Source organism: Anomaloglossus baeobatrachus, chromosome 12, assembly GCF_048569485.1.
Source record: "Anomaloglossus baeobatrachus isolate aAnoBae1 chromosome 12, aAnoBae1.hap1, whole genome shotgun sequence".
In the NCBI taxonomy this organism is placed as follows: Eukaryota; Metazoa; Chordata; class Amphibia; order Anura; family Aromobatidae; genus Anomaloglossus; species Anomaloglossus baeobatrachus.
The window spans coordinates 117,291,556-117,310,831 of record NC_134364.1 but is presented as its reverse complement, the minus strand read 5'-3'; the positions used below and the strand labels follow the sequence as shown (position 1 = coordinate 117,310,831).

The following is a 19,276-nucleotide window of genomic DNA, read 5'->3' as shown; positions in this document are numbered from 1 at the left end:
TAAGAAGATCAAGAAATCCATTTAATGTTTAAAATCAGATTTTTATTGAAAAATATCATAACAATTATTATTTTAATTCCAGACTATAAACTCAGGACATGGAAGGTCATATATATTTATACTTCAGTAACAAAAGTATATATATAGACAGTAGTTATATCAGGTCATAAGCAAGCAACTGCATAGGTCAAAATAGAATTATTTCAATATACAGTACAGACCAAAAGTTTGGACACACCTTATCATTCAAAGAGTTTTCTTTATTTTCATGACTCTAGAAATTGTAGATTCACATTGAAGACATCAAAACTATGAATTATCACATGTGGAATAAAATACTTAAAGTGTGAAACAACTGAAAATATGTCTTATATTCTAGGTTCTTCAAAGTAGCCACGTTTTGCTTTGATTACTGCTTTGCACACTCTTGGCATTGCCTTTATTAGCTTCAAGAGGTAGTTACCGGAAATGGTCTTCCAACAGTCTTGAAGGAGTTCCCAGAGATGCTTAGCACTTGTTGGCCCTTTTGCCTTCACTCTGTGGTCCAGCTCACCCCAAACCATCTCGATTGGGATCAGGTCTGGTGACTGTGGAGGCCAGGTCATCTGGCGTAGCACCCCATCACTTTCCTTCTTAGTCAAATAGCCCTTACACAGCCTGGAGATGTGTTTGGGGTCATTGTCCTGTTGAAATATAAATGATGGTCCAACTAAACGCAAACCGGATGGAATAGCACGCCGCTGCAAGATGCTGTGGTAGCCATGCTGGTTCTGTATGCCTTCAATTTTGAATAAACCCTCAACAGTGTCACCAGCAAAGAACCCCCACACCATCACACCTCCTCCTCCATGCTTCACAGTGGGAACCAGCCATGTAGAGTCCATCCGTTCACCTTTTCTACAAAGACACGGTGGTTGGATCCAAAGATCTCAAATTTGGACTCATCAGACCAAAGCACAGATTTCCACTGGTCTAATGTCCATTGCTTGTGTTCTTTAGCCCAAACAAGTCTCTTCTGCTTGTTGCCTGTCCTTAGCAGTGGTTTCCTAGCAGCTATTTTACCATGAAGGCTGCTGCACAAAGCCTCCTCTTAACAGTTGTTCTAGAGATGAGAAGGTGTGTCCAAACGTTTGGTCTGTACTGTATAGCAATATAACAGTTTGTCCATGAGGCATAACTGTAAAATTATTGCTGATTGAACACCAAAATGCCAGTTACAACCACATAATTTAAACAAAACGCCCCCCCGCGAAGAAGAAGTGGCGAAACACGTGTTGGGGTTGCAGGACGTGGATTTTATGGTCTCTGTGAGTATCACTTATTATATGCTATATTTAGCGTTATTTGTTACTAAACGATCTAGGCAGCTTGTATATATCTGGTGAAAAGGTTTGGAGGACTTAATTGATATGGTCCCACCATTTTTTATCTGAGGAACTAAAAGTCTCAGCAACAGCCAGTTAATCAAGATATGTGTATCATGCTTGTAATACTATGAACATTTTTGTTTAAATTATGTGGCTGTAACTGGCATTTTGGTGTTCAATCAGTGATAATTTTACAGTTATGCCTTATGGACAAACTGTTATATTGATATATATTGAAATAATTCTATTTTGACCTATGCAGTTGCTTGCTTATGACCTGATATAACTACTACTGTCATATATATATATATATATATATATATATATATATGATATTTTTTTTTTTTTGTTACTCAAGTATAAATATATATGACCTTCCATGTCCTGGGTTTATAGTGTGGAATTAAAAAAATAATTTTTATGATATTTTTCAAAACAAATCTGATTTTAAACATTAAATGGATTTCTTGAGCTTCTTATAATTGAATTATCTTGTCAGATTATTGTGTTTAGTGATTTTTTTTTTTTAGATAATTAGATAATTTTTTTTAGATAATGAAATATTTAGGGTAATCACACCTTTCCTGAGCAGCTTTATCCATCGTATTCTTGCTCATTGTTTCCAGTCTCTCCATCCTCTTCGTCTCCAGCTTCTTCTTCATCTGTTTAGTGTCACTGTGGAGAGACACATTATTCACATGCTTGGACCCACACTTTCCTGGATCCTGTTTGATGGAACCTGCCTTGGTTTGGACTGTGACATAAGGCAGTTTTTCCCCATTGCTGGATTTATATTTTCTCATATAAATATCATTGGAACTTTTTTCCTCACATCATCGTATCTGTAGGCCTGCTTTCCATCCAAAACTGAGACATTTCTGACAAGCAACATTAATTCCTCTGTACTCGATAATATTCTAGATTTTTTGGGGGGAGACATTTATTGAAATGGATGGTTCTTAAAGGGCTGTTAGACCTAGAAAATATGTTTCACTGTTACTACTAAAGTCTTTGCTGAGAATGCAAAAGGAAGGAACTTATTAGAGGACCAGCAAAAGTGATAAGTTGTGACGTCTGCCCGGAAACACAGACTCAGGATGGCTGTCACGGACAGACTAGAGGCTAGCCGCCCACTCAGCAGGATCCAGAGAACCCCGAAACCCTTTAACCCCTGTACAGGGATCTGGAATTACTACACGGTTCAGGAGGTCGCTGCCTATGGAAGGCTGCAATATGTAAAGCACTGTGGAATTAACAGCGCTATATAAATAAATAAATATTATTATTATTATTATTATTATTATTATTATTATTATTATTATTATTATCCAGAGAGAGTAGTCATCAGGCAGGGTCCAAACCAGGAGGTACAAAAAGGGACAAAATCAGCAGGCAAGAACGTAGTCAGGAATTCAGGCTAAGGTCAAACCAGAGATGGCAGTAAAGTACAAAAACAGCAGGCAGGAGAGTAGTCAGAACAGGTAGAAATGGGAACAGTTGTTTTTTTAGTGGTACCAGTAATAGTAAAGTTGGTAACTATTTTGGGTTACAAGGTGGTTTTGTCGGTCTTTAGCACAGAAATAAAAGTATTTTCTGGTAGACACTGCATGGTTTTTTGAACACTAAAGTTGAGCAAAAACTTTTGCAGGATCCTCAAATGTGGTCCAGTTAGTAGTTTGTGGCCATAATACCAGAGCACCTCCTAACACCTGTGGCCTCACCATTGAATCTCCAATACCGGTGCATCTCCTATATCAGTGCCTCTCTGGTCTATTAGGCCCTGACAAGTTATTATGTTGTGGGGTGATACACGGATGATGTTGTGGGTGCCTACTAATTAAAAGAGGTGATAAGGTGGTCGTGAACTACCAGGGTCTTATGATTCTTTTTGGTAAAGTCTAGTTTCCTCCATATTGGGGGTAGGAGGTTTCCAATAAAAGACAGTACACAGAGTATCACCCAACCAAAACCTTATTCAGATGTCCATATTTCATGATCTGACTATGGACCACTACGCAAGGAGTCTTCTCACTCAAACTCAACAGCATCAGAGACCTATATGAAGTTGTCGAGTTTGGATTAGTAGAACCTTGGCATCATGGCCCATACAAATATAGATGTCTGAATTTTACCTTCAGGCTAGCTCTGTCATCGTTGTCTCTCTATCTTTGAAGACTAGTGACCAAGTTCAGGACTAGAGCCATTAATTACCTTCTAATGGTCTATATTTAAACATAGTTTCATTTCCTTTGGGACCTAAGGCATTAATGGCAGTTTATGTGTCCAGCAGCTCCCAGCAGGGCATTTCAGCTGCAGCTGCTTTGTTGCCACACCCCTTCAGGTTTAAATAGTGGTGTTTTCCCAGCAATTCTTGCTGAAGATACAAATCCTTTGTATTCTGGTCGCCTTGGTTGAAGGTCTTGTCTAGGAGTGTTCCAGAAACCGGACGTTATCCTTTTTGTTGCTGTTTTCCCCAGTTTGTCTATTTTACCTTGTGTTTGTATTAGTTCAGTGATGGGTCTAGTGAACCTCATCTGCCTCTCACTAGCCAGGGCATATACAGGGCTTCGCAGGGCCTCAGATTCCTGCTCGGCGACAGTTGAGAAAACTGTATAGGGACTGGCTAGGAGAGTAGGGACAGCTGCAGATGAGTTTAGTAAATATCCCACCTACCCCATTGACTAGCTCCAGCATCCTCCATTGTTATCGTGTATCCTTTGTTTGTTGTGTTTTTTTGTCATGCGTCAGACACCCGTAGATCTGAACACACATGCCACGCGCGTCACACTTGGCAAGTGCTACACTTGGTAGCACTTGTCACCACCCTTTTCTGATGAAAAGCTTATGGATGATTTTTAGAAAGAACAGGTGTGACCATTCAAGCCATCCTCTCTTCTTCACAGTTTATGTAGAAAACTAGCGCAGCGCAGTGAAGGAGTTGGATTGTCATGTATGTATCCTAAACCCCATATCTTATCATAAAGTGACCAACCCACTTAACAAGTGGTATTAAGTAGAATTAATTTAGCACTAGTCAGATGGACTCATACCTGTCCGTCGATTCCTTCAGGACTTTCATTTCCGTCGCTTGCTTTTCTTGGGCCAGCTCCAACATTTTGGCAATTTGCTGTTAACGAATGCACGTCATCAATACTTCAGTTGTGGGAATGGACAATCATTTTGATAAACTAAAGTATATCAGCTATTTTAAGACGACCACCTAAAATTATACTGACAAGTGAACACAAAAAAATCTGATACTCATGCATAGCTCTAATTTTGGGTCATACATACTTCAGTGGAGTGCTGCTCTTTCTTCTTCCAGATACTCTCGTGCAGCTCCTCACCAAGGCGCGACAGTTCCTGTTCCATCTTGTCCTTCAGTTCCACCACCTTAGGGTCTGGTTTACCTGGGATTTCACCCGCACCCCACACTGAGCCATAGTCATCCTCCAGGCTTCTACAATACACAATCGTTATAAAATAAAATGAATCCCGTCACTGCCGCTTGCTCTTACACTAGTGACAAACGTCGCTGTAAAACCTTCATTGATAGCACATGGGTTAAATAAATATCGGGCCTTGAATTTAAAGTATATCTTTAGTTCCAAGTGACTTTTTATAATTAGCCATCATGTGTGCACTTTTTTCGAATTATTAATTTATACATTATTTACTCTAATTGTGTCATTAACAAATTGTGAGAATAAAGAAGGGTAAGATGTTGGACTACCCTTTTGTAATGATACAGCTCACGCTGTGGGGTGAGAGTCTGACACTAGGTGGTGAAATATGGTGTCATACAGTAGATGGCGCTGTGAGGAAGCGTATACAGTGGGGAAGTCAGGCAGGCTGAGGTCAGAACCGGGAGGGCGCGACTAAACACAAGGGCAGACAGGAGCAAGGTCAAGGTACAGGCCAGGGTCAGGTAACTAGAAGGTACCGTAAAGGACTAGAGGGACAAGCAAAGACGTAGTCAGGAGGAGGTCAGAGGTCAACAGCCAGACGATAGCGCAAGGTCAGAGGAGCAGACAGAGCAAAGTCAGGAAACAGTGCAGGGTCGGTACCAAGATCAATACACGAGACAACCAGGAGCCAGGCACTTACTGCAATGAACACAGAAATACGACTGGCATCACCCAGCCGCGACTGCTCCCAGATAAAGCATAGCAATCACCCGGAATGCGGAGCAAGTGAACAAGCCCCTCCCACAACCAGCTACCCGGCACAGGGAACTGGACCGTCCCAGTATTAGGCTCCTTTCACACTGCGTTTCAGGGTCTCCATCGGGGCATATGTCTGAAATCCCGCCCCTTCCCTCACAAAACTAATTTCAGACGTATGCGCCGATAGGGCCATTGAGTATAATGGAGCAGACAGAGCAAGCGTATGCTCTGTATTCCACCATTTTCGGGTGTATACGCTTTTTGCAGGCAGACACCCGACCATAGTCTGCTACGTCTGGGCATCCACCTTCAGAAAGCATATAGAACCGAAAATGGTGCAAGACAGAGCATATGCTTGCTCTGTCTGCTCCATTATACTCAATGGCCCTGTCGGCGCATACGTCCTAAACTCGTTTTGTGGGGGGAGGGGCGGGATTTCGGACGTATGCCCGACGGAGCCACTGAAATGCAGTGTGAAAGGAGCCTTATTGAACCCCAGCAGGATGTTCTGTGCGGCACACAGGCAGATACCGGCTCCATAGAAGTCACAGTACAGAAACGCACCGCAGATCAGGAGCGTGACACCTTTGAAATGGGCTCTCCAGTTCAGAAAACGTTAATATACTTTAGCAGAAATTGAGTTAATAGGGGTGGGGTCTCCCTTTAAAGAGTTACAGCTTTGAAAGAGGGTTTCTCGCTCTGGAAGACTTTTCTCTTCAGGCAATACTTAAATAGCCCCTTCATAGGGTATTCTCAGGTATTTAAATTACTTTAGTTAGACAGCTTAAAAATAAGCAAGTTTGCAATTGACTTGCTTTTTCAATCAACTCATCCTAGGCTGCGAGAGCTTTTATCTTACAAAGTGTACAGCTTGTTTCTAAGAAACGTGGTCACCAGTAGTTTTATACCAGGGGAGGATTTAACTCTTTACAGTAGTTGGCACTCCTTTTTGTACAAAATGTAAACTTTGAGAATTATTATGAATGCTGCAAATAACCATATGCCGTTTCAGTCCTTATATAATCAGACCTTCATCAGAAGAGAGATTGTTAATAAAGAAGGTTAAAATGGCAGCAATGTAGAGTTAAAGTTATGGACAATCCTACAAAAAAGCAAAGATCTGCCATACCCCTTAATGCTTCACTGCTGACGTTTTTACCCTTTCTGATGATGGTCTGATTATACAAAGACCGAAACATGATATGTTTATTTGTGAATTAATACTTGACCAAAATATTGGCCAAATAGTGAAGTGTGGTTTTCCGGAACATGCAGACAGATCAATTTTCCCTAGAACAAAAGAGGTGCCATAGTTTTTTCTGTTCTATTTATGGGCTCTCTATCCTACTACTGAACATCGTCATCCACTGAAACTGCCAACAGAAAACGTCCTCCATGCTGTTAGACCACTTGCCCACACGTACTTGCTGGCCTTCTTGCCGTTCTTCTTCTTGTTGGTCTGTGTGTGCAGGTCACTGAAGGCACTGGTATATTTTTGAAGAATTTCTTCTCTACGCTTCATTCCTTTGCGCTCCAGTTCTTTCAGTTCTTTCTCCTGCTTCTTCTGAAGTTTCACAAAACCTTTATGTTTTTGTAAGTCGTCCTGATTGGTGGTTTCTGGTTCTAGGATATAGGCATGGACATTATACATTGAGTTTGATTTTTACATGGCAACTACTCCATATACTACACATTTCTACAACCAAATTACATACATTATAGATGGACCCAAACATGTATTTTCAGCCATTTGTGTGTTTTGTAAAATCTAATTTTGATCTCCATTCCCATTATATTTTAAGGATAAAAAAGTTGATCAAAATTCAAAAAATGTTGATGAGTAATTCAGCGATACAATTTTTATTTACATATGACTTTTTGATCGTAGTTTATTCCACTTTTTTTGTCAGCTGTATTATGAAAAGACAGATTTAACAAAGTTTTTTTATGTATATTTTTTACAGTGTTCACTGAAGGGATTAATTAGTGTGACTGTTTTGTTTTTTTTTTAAATCAGGTTGTTTCGGACATGGCAATGTATGAATTTTTTTTTAGATATTTTTGTTTTTCCATAAATATACTGGTACGTATTTATTGTGTAATATTATTTTAAGGTTTTTTTACATTATTTTTTTTTTAAATATTTTGTGTCTTGTTTTTTTCCCTATATAAGACTTTTATTAATTTGATTACTGGTATAATGAAGTGCCATAAACACACATTTCAATACATTACACCTGTCAGTATGTTACTGACAAAAGCCTTTTAGACCATGCTTCTGGAATGGTCTAACAGGCTTGTCATAGCTCGCTGATAACATAGGGAAAAAGGGAGATTCCAGCTCACCACATGGAGATATGAGGTAGACAGTGCAAGGAGGTAGGCAAATCCAATTCAGCGTAAAGGAAATAAAGGAAAAAATCCAGCATCCATGTCAGTATAAAATAAAACTTTGTCTTTATTGTAAAATTTCTTTAAAATTCCATAAGATCAATGCTCAAAAGTCGCGTTTCGAATGCTGATAACGTAACTGACATCTGTCATTATGTTACTGACAAAAGCCTTTTAGACCATGCTTCTGGCATGGTCTAACAGGCTTGTCATAGCTCGCTGATACAGAGGTCGTCATCACGACTTCGGGTTGCCAAGATCACTTCATTGGGGTTCCGAATGAGGGGTCGAGGTTGAGGGAGGATTAAACAGCCAGCAGCGCGGGAACTGTCCCTGGCTGTGATAGCCAGAGATCGGCTAAAACTTACGCCAGACTCGCAACTCTTGTGCCCGTACGATCGCCATGATGTAAGTTTATGTCATGGATCTTTGCCCCCTATCCAACCATGACATAAAATTTACATCAAAGGAGGTGAAGGGGTTAAGACCTGGAAACTTTACATTTTTGAGCTTTTGCTTTTTACTTCCCTTCTTCCAAGAACCAAATTTTTTTTTCCATTATCCATCAATATAGCCATGGAAGAGCTTATTTTTTGCAACACGAGTTGTAGGAAAATGGGAAAAGATCCCAAATGTGTTAAATTATAAAAAAAATGCAATTCTGAAAGCTACTAATCAGTGGTGGGGTTGTGTTTGGACAAGGAGGCACAAGACAGCTTGTTGGGCAGTGATAATCTTCTGCTTATGAAACAGCCAGCCCAGTAAGTGACACATCCCTGAAATCAGGCGCTCTGGCCCTACATCATGCTGCTCTCCGATTACATAACAAAACCCTGATGACAGATTCCTTTTAAGTGGTGAAGAATTAATTTGCTAGATTTTTTTTTACCTGCTGCTTCGTTTGTAGAATCCACTTTTCCACTGCTCGCTGAAATGAAAAGTGAACAGAATATTAACCACATATATGCAATAATATTAAAAATAAAGTCGTGTGAACAAATTTAGAAATGGACTTTTTGAGGCATTAATACGATGCATTTTTTCCCTTTTTTTATCATTCACTCTTCAAAACCATAACTGTCACGGTTCCGCTGTGCGGAGCATTTTGAGTACTTTTATCATGGCTCAGCTGTGTCGAGCATTTTGCATTTGAAAATGTTCTGCTATGTGTCTTGTGCACTTGCTGACAGGATGTCTTTCAGCACTAGGGTCCACGCTGGTTTTGGGAGGTGCATTCACAGATACGCCTCGTTCCTGGTGATTGCTCTGTTTCTTTACTGGGCTTGCTCTGTCTGAATTTCGCCAGTTGTACTTATTGTTTGCTCAGTGTGCTCTTGGCTCCTGTCTGGTGTAAGTGTTCTGATCTTGGCTTCTGACCTCGGACCACTTCCTGACCACGTCTCTGTCTGCTCCCTGAACCCTATATGTTACCTCCTGGCTTCTGACCTCGGACCTTTTCTTGACCACATCTCTGCCTGCTCCCTGAATCTTATATACTACCTCCCAGCTTCTGACCTCGGACCTTTTCCTGACCACATCTCTGTCTGCTCCCTGTACCTTATACATTTCCTCCTGGCTTCTTACCTCGGACCTTTTCCTGACCACATCTCTGTCTGCTCCCTGAACCTTATACATTTCCTCCCGGCTTCTGACCTCGGACCCTTTCCTGACCACGTCTCTGTCTGCTCCCTGAATCTTATACGTTACCTCCTGGCATATGATTGTGGCTTGTCTGACTACCCTTCTATTTATACTGATTGTAGTGTCTTGCATTACAATAATGTTTTATATTTATTTTCCATAATGTTATATTTATCAAGGACACCATTGTAGGAACTTATTTATTAAAGAGGACTTGTCATTTTCCTTAAATATGGCATAAAAGTTGTTGTTGTTGTCCTAAATCCTTCATTTTTTTCTATTGTTTCTACCCCTCTCCATTTTAGTCCCTAGTCTTTTCAATCAAGTGGGTGTGGTAATCAAGAAAACTCCCCTAGAGAAGAGTTGAAGTCCACACCCACTTGGCTAAATAGACTAAATTTATATACAGATTCTGTACTTTGTTCCAGACTGGAAATTAACAATCAATCAATGTATCTATGAGTCAAAGAAATAGGTGGAAAACCTTTACTTGCAGTACAATTCTGCAGCAACGCGTTTGACAGTTTAATAGAGCCGCTCATCCCATTGCATTGAAGGCTCACAGATTTCTATAAAATACAATAAAATACATAGAAATTAATTAACTTGAAAATTTAGTACAAGACAATTATATACCACTTGGCCCACGGAGAGAGAGGTAACAGCATATGCCGCATTTTCCATTTATTTCCAGCCCTAAAAATTGCAGAGCAATATTCAGGGTTAATATTGAAAGTGAATGGAGTGAAACGCGTTAGCCCCGTACTTGATATGTCTAATATTCTAATATATAAACCAGAGTGTATGTATGTGTGTTTGTCCGCAAAAGGAATCTGTACCGTCACATTTACAATCACAAAATTGTGCACATACACCCCATATGACTTGGGGAACGTCATAGACTATGTTTTGACCGGAAAATCGAATCCCGCGCTTTACAGTTACTCTCCAAAAAAATCTGCCTCCATTAAAGTGAATGGAGCTGCGACCTACAGGCTATTAATAGGAGCTGTGAGTGGTTGCTATAGGAACACAGGACATGCATAGTATAAGAAGCTTATGTGTGAGGTAATATGATGTCGCTGGAGAGACGGATAGAGAGAGAGACAAAGAGACAGAGAGAGGGAGGCAGGGAAAGAGACAGGCAGACATAGGCACAGACAGAGTAAGAGGCAGACAGGGTAAGAGACAGACAGGGTAAGAGACAGACACAGACAGGGAAAGAGACCATCAGAGACAGACAGGGAAAGAGACCATCAGAGACAGACAGGGAAAGAGACAGGGACAGGGAAAGGGACAGGAAAAGGGACAGGGAAAGAGACAAAAACAGGGAAAGAGACAGAGACAAGGAAAGAGACAAAAACAGGGAAAGAGACAAAAACAAGGAAAGAGACAGGGACAGGGAAAGAGACGGACAGGGAAAGGGAAAGGGACAGGGAAAGAGACAAAAACAGGGAAAGAGACAAAAACAGGGAAAGAGACAGGGACAGGGAAAGAGACAGGGACAGGGAAAGAGACAGGGACAGGGAAAGAGACAGGGACAGGGAAAGAGACAAAAACAGGGAAAGAGACAGGGACAGGGAAAGAGACAAAAACAGGGAAAGAGACAGAGACAAGGAAAGAGACAAAAACAGGGAAAGAGACAGGGACAGGGAAAGGGACAGGGAAAGAGACAGGGACAGGGAAAGAGACAGGGACAGGGAAAGAGACAGGGACAGGGAAAGAGACAGGGACAGGGAAAGAGACAGGGACAGGGAGAGACAGAGACAGAGACAAGGAAAGAGACAAAAACAGGGAAAGAGACAGGGACAGGGAAAGGGACAGGGAAAGAGACAGGGACAGGGAAAGAGACAGGGACAGGGAAAGAGACAGGGACAGGGAAAGAGACAGGGACAGGGAAAGAGACAGGGACAGGGAGAGACAGAGACAGAGACAAGGAAAGAGACAAAAACAGGGAAAGAGACAGAGACAGACTGGTAAAGAGACAGAGACAGACTGGTAAAGAGACAGAGACAGACAGGGAAAGAGAAAGACCTGGAATGAGACAGATCTGGAACGAGACAGATAAGGAAAGAGACAGACAGGGAAAGAGACTGACTGACAGACAGAGATAGACAGACACAGACAGACAGACATGGATAGAGACCGAGACACACATGGATAGAGACAGACACACAGACAGACAGAGACAGACAGGGAAAGAGACAGAGAGACAGAGAGAGACAGACAGAGAGACAGACACACAGAGACAGACACACAGACAGAAAGAGATAGACACACGGAGACGGACACACAGAAAGATACAGACACACAGACAGACAGAGACAGACAGACACACAGAGACAAACAAAGACAGACAGACACAGACAGACAGAGACTGGGAGAGAGACAGAGAGACAGTTACTATCCCGGGCAATGCAGGGTGCTACAGCCAGTATGCTATAAATATCCTAGATAGTACAACCTCTAGTAAAAAAAAAAACATAAATAATAAGAAAAGTTCACTTTTTGTGCTGACGTTATGAAATGTTGTTTACCTACCTCGTCTGATGATGTCTTGTTGTTCATTTTTATTGATTTCTCATTTGCTTTAAAAGCTTTGATGGGATTTGACAGCGCGTGAGTGAGTTCTGTAAAACCAGACATAAAGTACCATTTACAACCTTCCTCATCTTATGAATGTAGAAAAAAAAATCCCCAGGGTAAAGAGTCTCCAAATGAGATAGTCACCAATCTGAATTTGTGGGTAGAGACTGACTACATTTGAGTAACTATATTTTCCAAGAAAAGTAATTTTATTAACGCTGCTGATATAGACATCAGTGGTAACATGTCAAATATACCTGCCCATGTATCCGGGACGTAGTCTTTTACCTCCACATAGACAAACAGAGATGGCATTGTGAGTGGCATGTTACTTTCACTCCGAAGGCATATATGATGGTAGCCTGGGGACACAATCAAAGTGACATCTTGCATTATGAAAATATGTTGACTGTATAATACGGAATCAAAATGCACAATGTGTTAGGTTTTCTGATGAGGGTAAAAAACACTGAAACACTGCAACCAGAGGAGCATTGCATGGCCTATAAGTCTTCTTACGCTAACTTGGAACAGTCAAATCATATCTCCTGCTTTTATACTGAAGAGGGGCAAACATCCTGAAACACGTGTCTAAAAATAATGCTTCTTGTTTGACTTCTTATCCTAAGTCATGTGGCAAGTCAATGTTTTAGGATTGTTACTTCCAATACGTCGCTCTATAGTTCCTATCCTCGTTCTCTCTGAAGAGGATATTTGCATATTCAAATTCTCAGAAAAGCATTGCTTCGCCTATACCTTGATTTGAAACGTTCCATAAGGAAAAGCTTAGACCCCCTGTCAGAGGCTTTTTACCCAGTTAAATCACATCCCCTGCTTTGTACTGAAGAGAGGCAAACATCCCCAAACAAGTGTCTACAAATGGTGCTTCTTGTTTGAATTCTTATCCTAAAGAGTGCTTTACACGCTGCGACATCATTAACGATATATCATCGGGGTCACGTCGTTAGTGACGCACATTCGGCGCCGTTAGCGACATTGCAGCGTGTGACACCAAGGAGCGACCATCAACGATCGCAAAAACGTCAAAAATCGTTGATCATTGACACGTCGCTCCTTTTCATATCATCATTGGTGGGGCATGCCACTGGTTGTTCGTCGTTCCTGCGGCGTCACACATCACTATGTGCGACGCCGCAGGAACGACGAACATCTCCTTACCTGCGTCCACCGGCAATGAGGAAGACAGGAGGTGGGCGGGATATTATGTACCGCTCATCTCCGCCCCTCCTCTGCTATTGGCCAGCCGCTTAGTGACGCCGCAGTGATGTCGCTATGACGCCGAATGCATCTCCCCTTGAGAGGGATTGTTCGGCGGTCGACGTCGCTGAAAAGGTATGTGCGTGTGACGCTGCCGTAGCGATAATGATCGCTACGGCAGCGATCACCAAATCTCGCACGAATGACGGGGGCGGGTGCTATCGCGCTTGACATCACTAGCTATCGCTAGCGATGTTGCAGCGTGTAAAGCACCCTTAAGTCATGTGGCAGGTCAATGTTGACTTTTAGAATTGCTTCTTCCAATAAGTCGCACTATAGTTCCTACTCTAATTATTTCTGAAGAGGTTATTTGCATATTTAAATTCCCAGAGGAGCATTGCTTGGTCTATAAGTCTCCTTATGTTCATTCGGAACTAACAGGGAAAATGGTGTATAACAGGGCGCTGCCTCGCACTTAATTTATGCTCACCGCTTTTAGCAGGTTCATACAGGAGCGCACCCTGTTTTTTATTTTATTCCTACATACATCCTTATGTTCATTTGGAACTTTGCACAAGGAGAAGCTTGACCCCTTAGACTCCCTGTCAGAAGCCTCTAACCCAGTCAAATCATATCGCCTGCTTTTCACTGAAGAGCGGCAAACATCCTGAAACATGGGTCAAGAAATGGTGCTTCTTGTTTGGCCTCTTATCCTATGTCATGTGGCAACTCATTGTTTACTTTTAGGATTGCTACTTCCGATAAGTGTCTCTATAGTTCTTATCCTAATTCTCTCTGAAAAGGCTATTTGCATATTTAAATTCTCAGAAGAACATTGTTTGGCCTGTAAGTCTCCTTATGCTGATTTGAAACTTTACACAAAGAGAAGCTTGACTCCTTAGACTCCTTGTCAGAGGCCTTTCTCCCAGTTAAATGAGATCTCCTTCTTTGCACTGAAGAGGGGCAAACACCATGAAACATCTGTCTATAAATGGAGTTTCTTGTGTGGCTTATAATCCTACGTCATGTTGCAAAACAATGTGGACATTTAGGATGGCTACTTCCAATAATTGGCACTGGAGTTCCTACCTTCTTCCTCTGTGAAGAGGCTATTTACATATATAAATTCTCAGAAGAGCATTGCTTGGCCTATAAGTCTCCTTACGCTGATGTGGTACTTTCTACAAGGAGAAGCTTTATTCCATAGACCCCTTGTCAGAGGCAACTCAGAGTTAACTCAGATTTCCCGCTTTGCACTGAAGAGGCACAAAAAACCTGAAACATGTGCTTCTGTTCAGTGCGGGCCTGACAGTTGTGGCTTATACTAACTAAAAAAAAAAATGCTGCACCTAGAGGACCATTCTGGAATTTTCTTCTTTTGTCAGATACCCTGTCACCTTCATATATATCCTGTATCAAAATTGCTCAGTCCCAATCACTTCATTACTAGACGCAGTACAGATGCAGTTAGAGCTTTCTGATTAGAGGGGCTGTGGCAGTAGATGGTGCAGTGGTCCCTTTATTTTCAATGATTAGTTAATAGTACCAAAAGGTTGGACTACACAATTATTGGAAGTAGCCATCCTAAATGTCAACATTGTTTTGCCACATGACTTAGGATTGGAAGCCAAACAAGAAACTCCATAGACACGTGTTTCAGGATGTTTGCCCCTCTTCAGTGCAAAGAAGGAGATCTGATTTAACTGGAAGAAAGGCCTCTGACACGGAGTCTAAGGGGTCACGTTTCTCCTTATGCAAAGTTCCAAATCAGCGTAAGGAGACTTATAGGCCAAGCAATGCTCCTCTGAGAATTTAAATATGCAAATAGCCTTTTCAGAGAGAATTTGGATAGGAACTATACAGCCACTTATTGGAAGTAGCAATCCTAAAAGTCAACATTGACTTGTCACATGACTTAAGGCTACTTTACACGCAGCAACATCACTAGCGATGTCCCTGCCGATCGCACCCGCCCCCGTCGTTTGTGCGTCACGGGCAAAACGCTGCCCGTGGCGCACAATATCGCTAGGCCCCATCACACGGATTTACCTTCCCTGCGACGTCGGTGTGGCTGATGAACAGCCTCTTTTCTAAGGGGACGGTTCGTGCGGCGTCACACCGACGTCACATGGCAGGCGTCCAATAGAAGCGGAGGGGTGGAGAGCAGCTGCATGACAGACACGCCCACCTCGTTGCCGGAGGACGCAGGTACGGTGCTGTTCATTGTTCCTGCGGTGTCCCACGTAGCGATGTGTGCTGCCTCAGGAACAATGAACAACCTGCGTCCAAAAGCAGCAACGATATTTGGAATTAGAACGACGTGTCAACGATCAACAATGAAGTGAGTATTTCTGATCATTAGTGGTCGCTCGTACGTGTCACACGCAACGACGTAGCTAACAAGCCGGATGTGTGTCACGAATTCCGTGACCACAACGACATTTCATTAGCGATGTCGTTGCGTGTAAAGCGGCCTTTAGGATAAGAAGCCAAATAAAAGCACCATTTGTGGAAACATGTTTCAGGATGTTTGCTGCTCTTCAGTACAAAGCAGGCAATATGATTTAACTGGGTGAGAGGTTCTGATAGGGGTCGAAGTGGTCAAGCTTCTTCTTATGGAAAGTACCCAAAAAATGCTACTCGTACCTGATCTAATCACATCAATAGGAATGATCCGATGACCAATAAATTTCCCTCCTTCTTCAAATGCTGCGACTCGTAGAGATGCCATCTCTGGCATCAAGATCTAGGAAAAAAACAAATGTGTTTTTCAATTTATTCCATGAATCCTATGGGTGTTTAGGCGTACTATAAAAATACTGTTGCAGATTTCGGCTTTCAGCAGAATCATCCGGGCTCAGCATTGTGGGTGAATGATCGCTTTTACCTTTTCAAACATATATGGCTCTTCTTTCCACACAGGGTTGATTGAGTTTGCAGTAGAGGTTAATTTGGTTTTGTACTTGCGCTTGGGATCTCCAGGTAGTCCAAAGAGCTCAACTTCTACATAAGTTTTCACGCTCTTATCACTGAGGAATTGACCTGAGATTATCTAAGGAGAGAATACATTATCACCTCTGTTCTGGTGTTTATGTAGATAATGAAGTCAGAAATAGTCGTATATTCAGAAATCCAAACGATACTTTAAAGTGGCTGCAGCCCATGTCGTGAGCTTCAGAAGAACCAGCGTCGACATCTCTGGAACAGCGATTTATGACGGAGAATGAAATTAAGGGTAACCTTAACCAGACCCACGAGCAGTTCTGTGTATATTGCTAATACCTGTATACACTAGCATAGATAAAGGGATCTTTAGAAAAAGTATTTCTAAAGATCTTTTATTATATGCTAATGAGCGACGGGACTAGTCCCAAGGGCGTTACTTCCCTTGGCTAGTTGGCCCCCTTAGCATGTAAGCAATGTAAGCACACCTCTGTGGGCGTAGTAACATGCTAATGAATGTGCAGCGTCAGAGGATGATCGCGCTCACCTCGCTGCTGCCATCGCATCCGAGTCCTGGATTTCGGCTCAGTGCGCACTATGAAGTCGGGTGCACGAGTCCTGACTACCCTACCCATGTAGTGCGCATGACCGAAAGTTGGTCTCTGGCGGCATGACAACTCACTGGCCCCGATCTTGTAATGGGAAGGGCCAAAGTGTGCACAAAAAGTACCCCTCCCCCTCCCTGACTGTGTAACTTAAATGTGATAGACTGCAGAATTTAAGGAGTCGACAACAATGAGCTCTCTGCTTTTAGAGGCAGATGCTGGCTGTTTAACACAGCCAGAGTCTGCTAGGAATTATGTAGGCTCAGCTCCTGAGCCTGCATCATTCATGCGTATCCAAAATTGGACTGTTGATAAGGGGTTAAAGAGATTTATATTGAAACCTTTCTTATTTTCCGTGTTTTTCGAATTATCAGACACACTTTTTCTCAAAAATTTGGGAGGGAAATGAGAAGTGCGTCTTATAATCCAAATGTTGCTTACTAGGGATGATGGAGAGAGGTCGCAGAAGCAATGCCGTGGGCACTGTGCTATGCTGGAGCTGTGGGTGCTGTGCTGGAGCTGTGCAGCGCTGTGCTGAGAGTGCAGGCAGAGGGCGCTTTGCTGTGCTGGAGCTGTGCTGTGCTGAGACTGCAGGCCGAGGGCGCTTTGCTGTGCTGGAGCTGTGCTGTGCTGAGACTGCAGGCCGAGGGCGCTTTGCTGTGCTGGAGCTGCGGGCGATATGCTGGAGCTGTGTTGTGCTGGGGCTGCAGGCCAAAAGCGCTGTGCTGTGTTGTCGCATGCGCAGATAGAGCTCTCGGCTCAAGATCTCATCTGCGCACGTACCACCTCTGGGCGCCATTTTCCTTATGTCCGCTGCTGGGAGAGCAATGGGCCAGAGGAGGCGTTTGCACAGATGAGATCTTGAGCCGAGAGCTCCATCTGCACACGCTCCGACTCTGGGCTCCATTATTTGAAGTCCGTACCACCGACATTTTCAGGATGGAGCCTGCAGCCCCAGCACAGCATGGCGTCCTCGGCCTGCAGCATCGCCCTACTCCACCACCACCCCGACCTCCTGTGACCCCGCTCCAACACCGCTGCTGTCTGCTCCTGATAAGACACCACCGGATTGTAATATGGACTCCTTTTTTTTACCATTTGTTCCTCTAAATTTGGGGTGCGTCTTATAATCCGGTGCGTCTTATAAACCGTAAAATACGGTACTTTTTTTAAGCTGTGAAAACTGCAAGATTTTTAGATTTTTTTTTTTTAAGAATAAAAAAAATATTGCAATTTCAGCCTACAAACCCGATTTATACAGCAGGTCATTTTTTGATAATGGTGACATATTCCCATTAACTAAGATAAGCATTGGAAATCAACCATCAAAAAAGTAAAAATAATAGTAACTTACTGTAATTGCAAGTGTGTTGGCCACAACCACATCAATACGATCGACTGTAAAGGGGTCGAACTGCTTGTCTGCGCGCCTCATAAATTCATGCTTTAGTATGTACCCACTGCTACCATTGAATTCAAAGACAGCCATGTTCTGCTGCATCGCCAGGTCTAAGAACAACATTGTATAGTAATAAGAAATTGCAGCATATAAAATGCAACATGCAAAGTAATAATTAGTACCAGTGACTAATTACATGATCGTCAAAAACGAAAACTAACCCATAGTTTGGAAGTTGAGCGCCACCATCTGACATCCGGCATTCCAGAACATCTGTGGCATGTAGTTGGAGGAATCCATCCTGGTTCCCTTTGGATAAATCCGACTCATTTGCCTCTTATTGTATCTGAATGATGTGTATAGGAAATCAAGCTCCGCGTTCTGTAACTTTATTATTAGTGCACTATGCACAATTAAACGGGAAGTCACAACCTCTCGTATCTCAAATGACAAGCCTACCACTAGACCAATGATGGGAAGTGTCAACCTCTCGTATCTCAAATGACAAGCCTACCACTAGACCAATGATGGGAAGTGTCAACCTCTTGTATCCAAAATGACAAGCCTACCACTAGACCAATGATGGGAAGTGTCAACCTCTTGTATCCAAAATGACAAGCCTACCACTAGACCAATGATGGGAAGCGTCAACCTCTCGTATCTCAAATGACAAGCCTACCACTAGACCAATGATGGGAAGTGTCAACCTCTCGTATCTCAAATGACAAGCCTACCACTAGACCAATGATGGGAAGTGTCAACCTCTTGTATCCAAAATGACAAGCCTACCACTAGACCAATGATGGGAAGTGTCAACCTCTTGTATCCAAAATGACAAGCCTACCACTAGACCAATAATGGGAAGTGTAAACCTCTTGTATCCAAAATGACAAGCCTACAACTAGACCAATGACGGGAAGTGTCAACCTCTCGTATCTCAAATGACAAGCCTACCACTAG

At 42.4% G+C, this 19,276-nt stretch overlaps 1 protein-coding gene across 2 annotated transcripts in view; it reads right to left on the bottom strand.

The window, feature by feature from the left end:
* Nucleotides 1-19,276, bottom strand: part of PLCB2 (phospholipase C beta 2) — a 203,852-nt gene that overhangs the window by 7,428 nt on the left and 177,148 nt on the right. Inside the window, exons 18-29 of one of the 2 annotated variants that reach the window (XM_075330434.1) lie at nucleotides 18,538-18,662; nucleotides 18,272-18,426; nucleotides 16,257-16,421; nucleotides 16,016-16,115; nucleotides 12,409-12,513; nucleotides 12,107-12,195; nucleotides 10,050-10,134; nucleotides 8,814-8,852; nucleotides 6,958-7,156; nucleotides 4,662-4,827; nucleotides 4,418-4,494; nucleotides 1,947-2,042 (exon numbers count right to left, since the gene is read on the bottom strand). In XM_075330434.1, the coding sequence (XP_075186549.1) occupies nucleotides 1,947-2,042; nucleotides 4,418-4,494; nucleotides 4,662-4,827; nucleotides 6,958-7,156; nucleotides 8,814-8,852; nucleotides 10,050-10,134; nucleotides 12,107-12,195; nucleotides 12,409-12,513; nucleotides 16,016-16,115; nucleotides 16,257-16,421; nucleotides 18,272-18,426; nucleotides 18,538-18,662 (1,401 nt within the window). The remainder of the gene's footprint in view (nucleotides 1-1,946; nucleotides 2,043-4,417; nucleotides 4,495-4,661; nucleotides 4,828-6,957; nucleotides 7,157-8,813; nucleotides 8,853-10,049; nucleotides 10,135-12,106; nucleotides 12,196-12,408; nucleotides 12,514-16,015; nucleotides 16,116-16,256; nucleotides 16,422-18,271; nucleotides 18,427-18,537; nucleotides 18,663-19,276) is intronic. The other variant, XM_075330435.1, reaches the window with a different exon arrangement.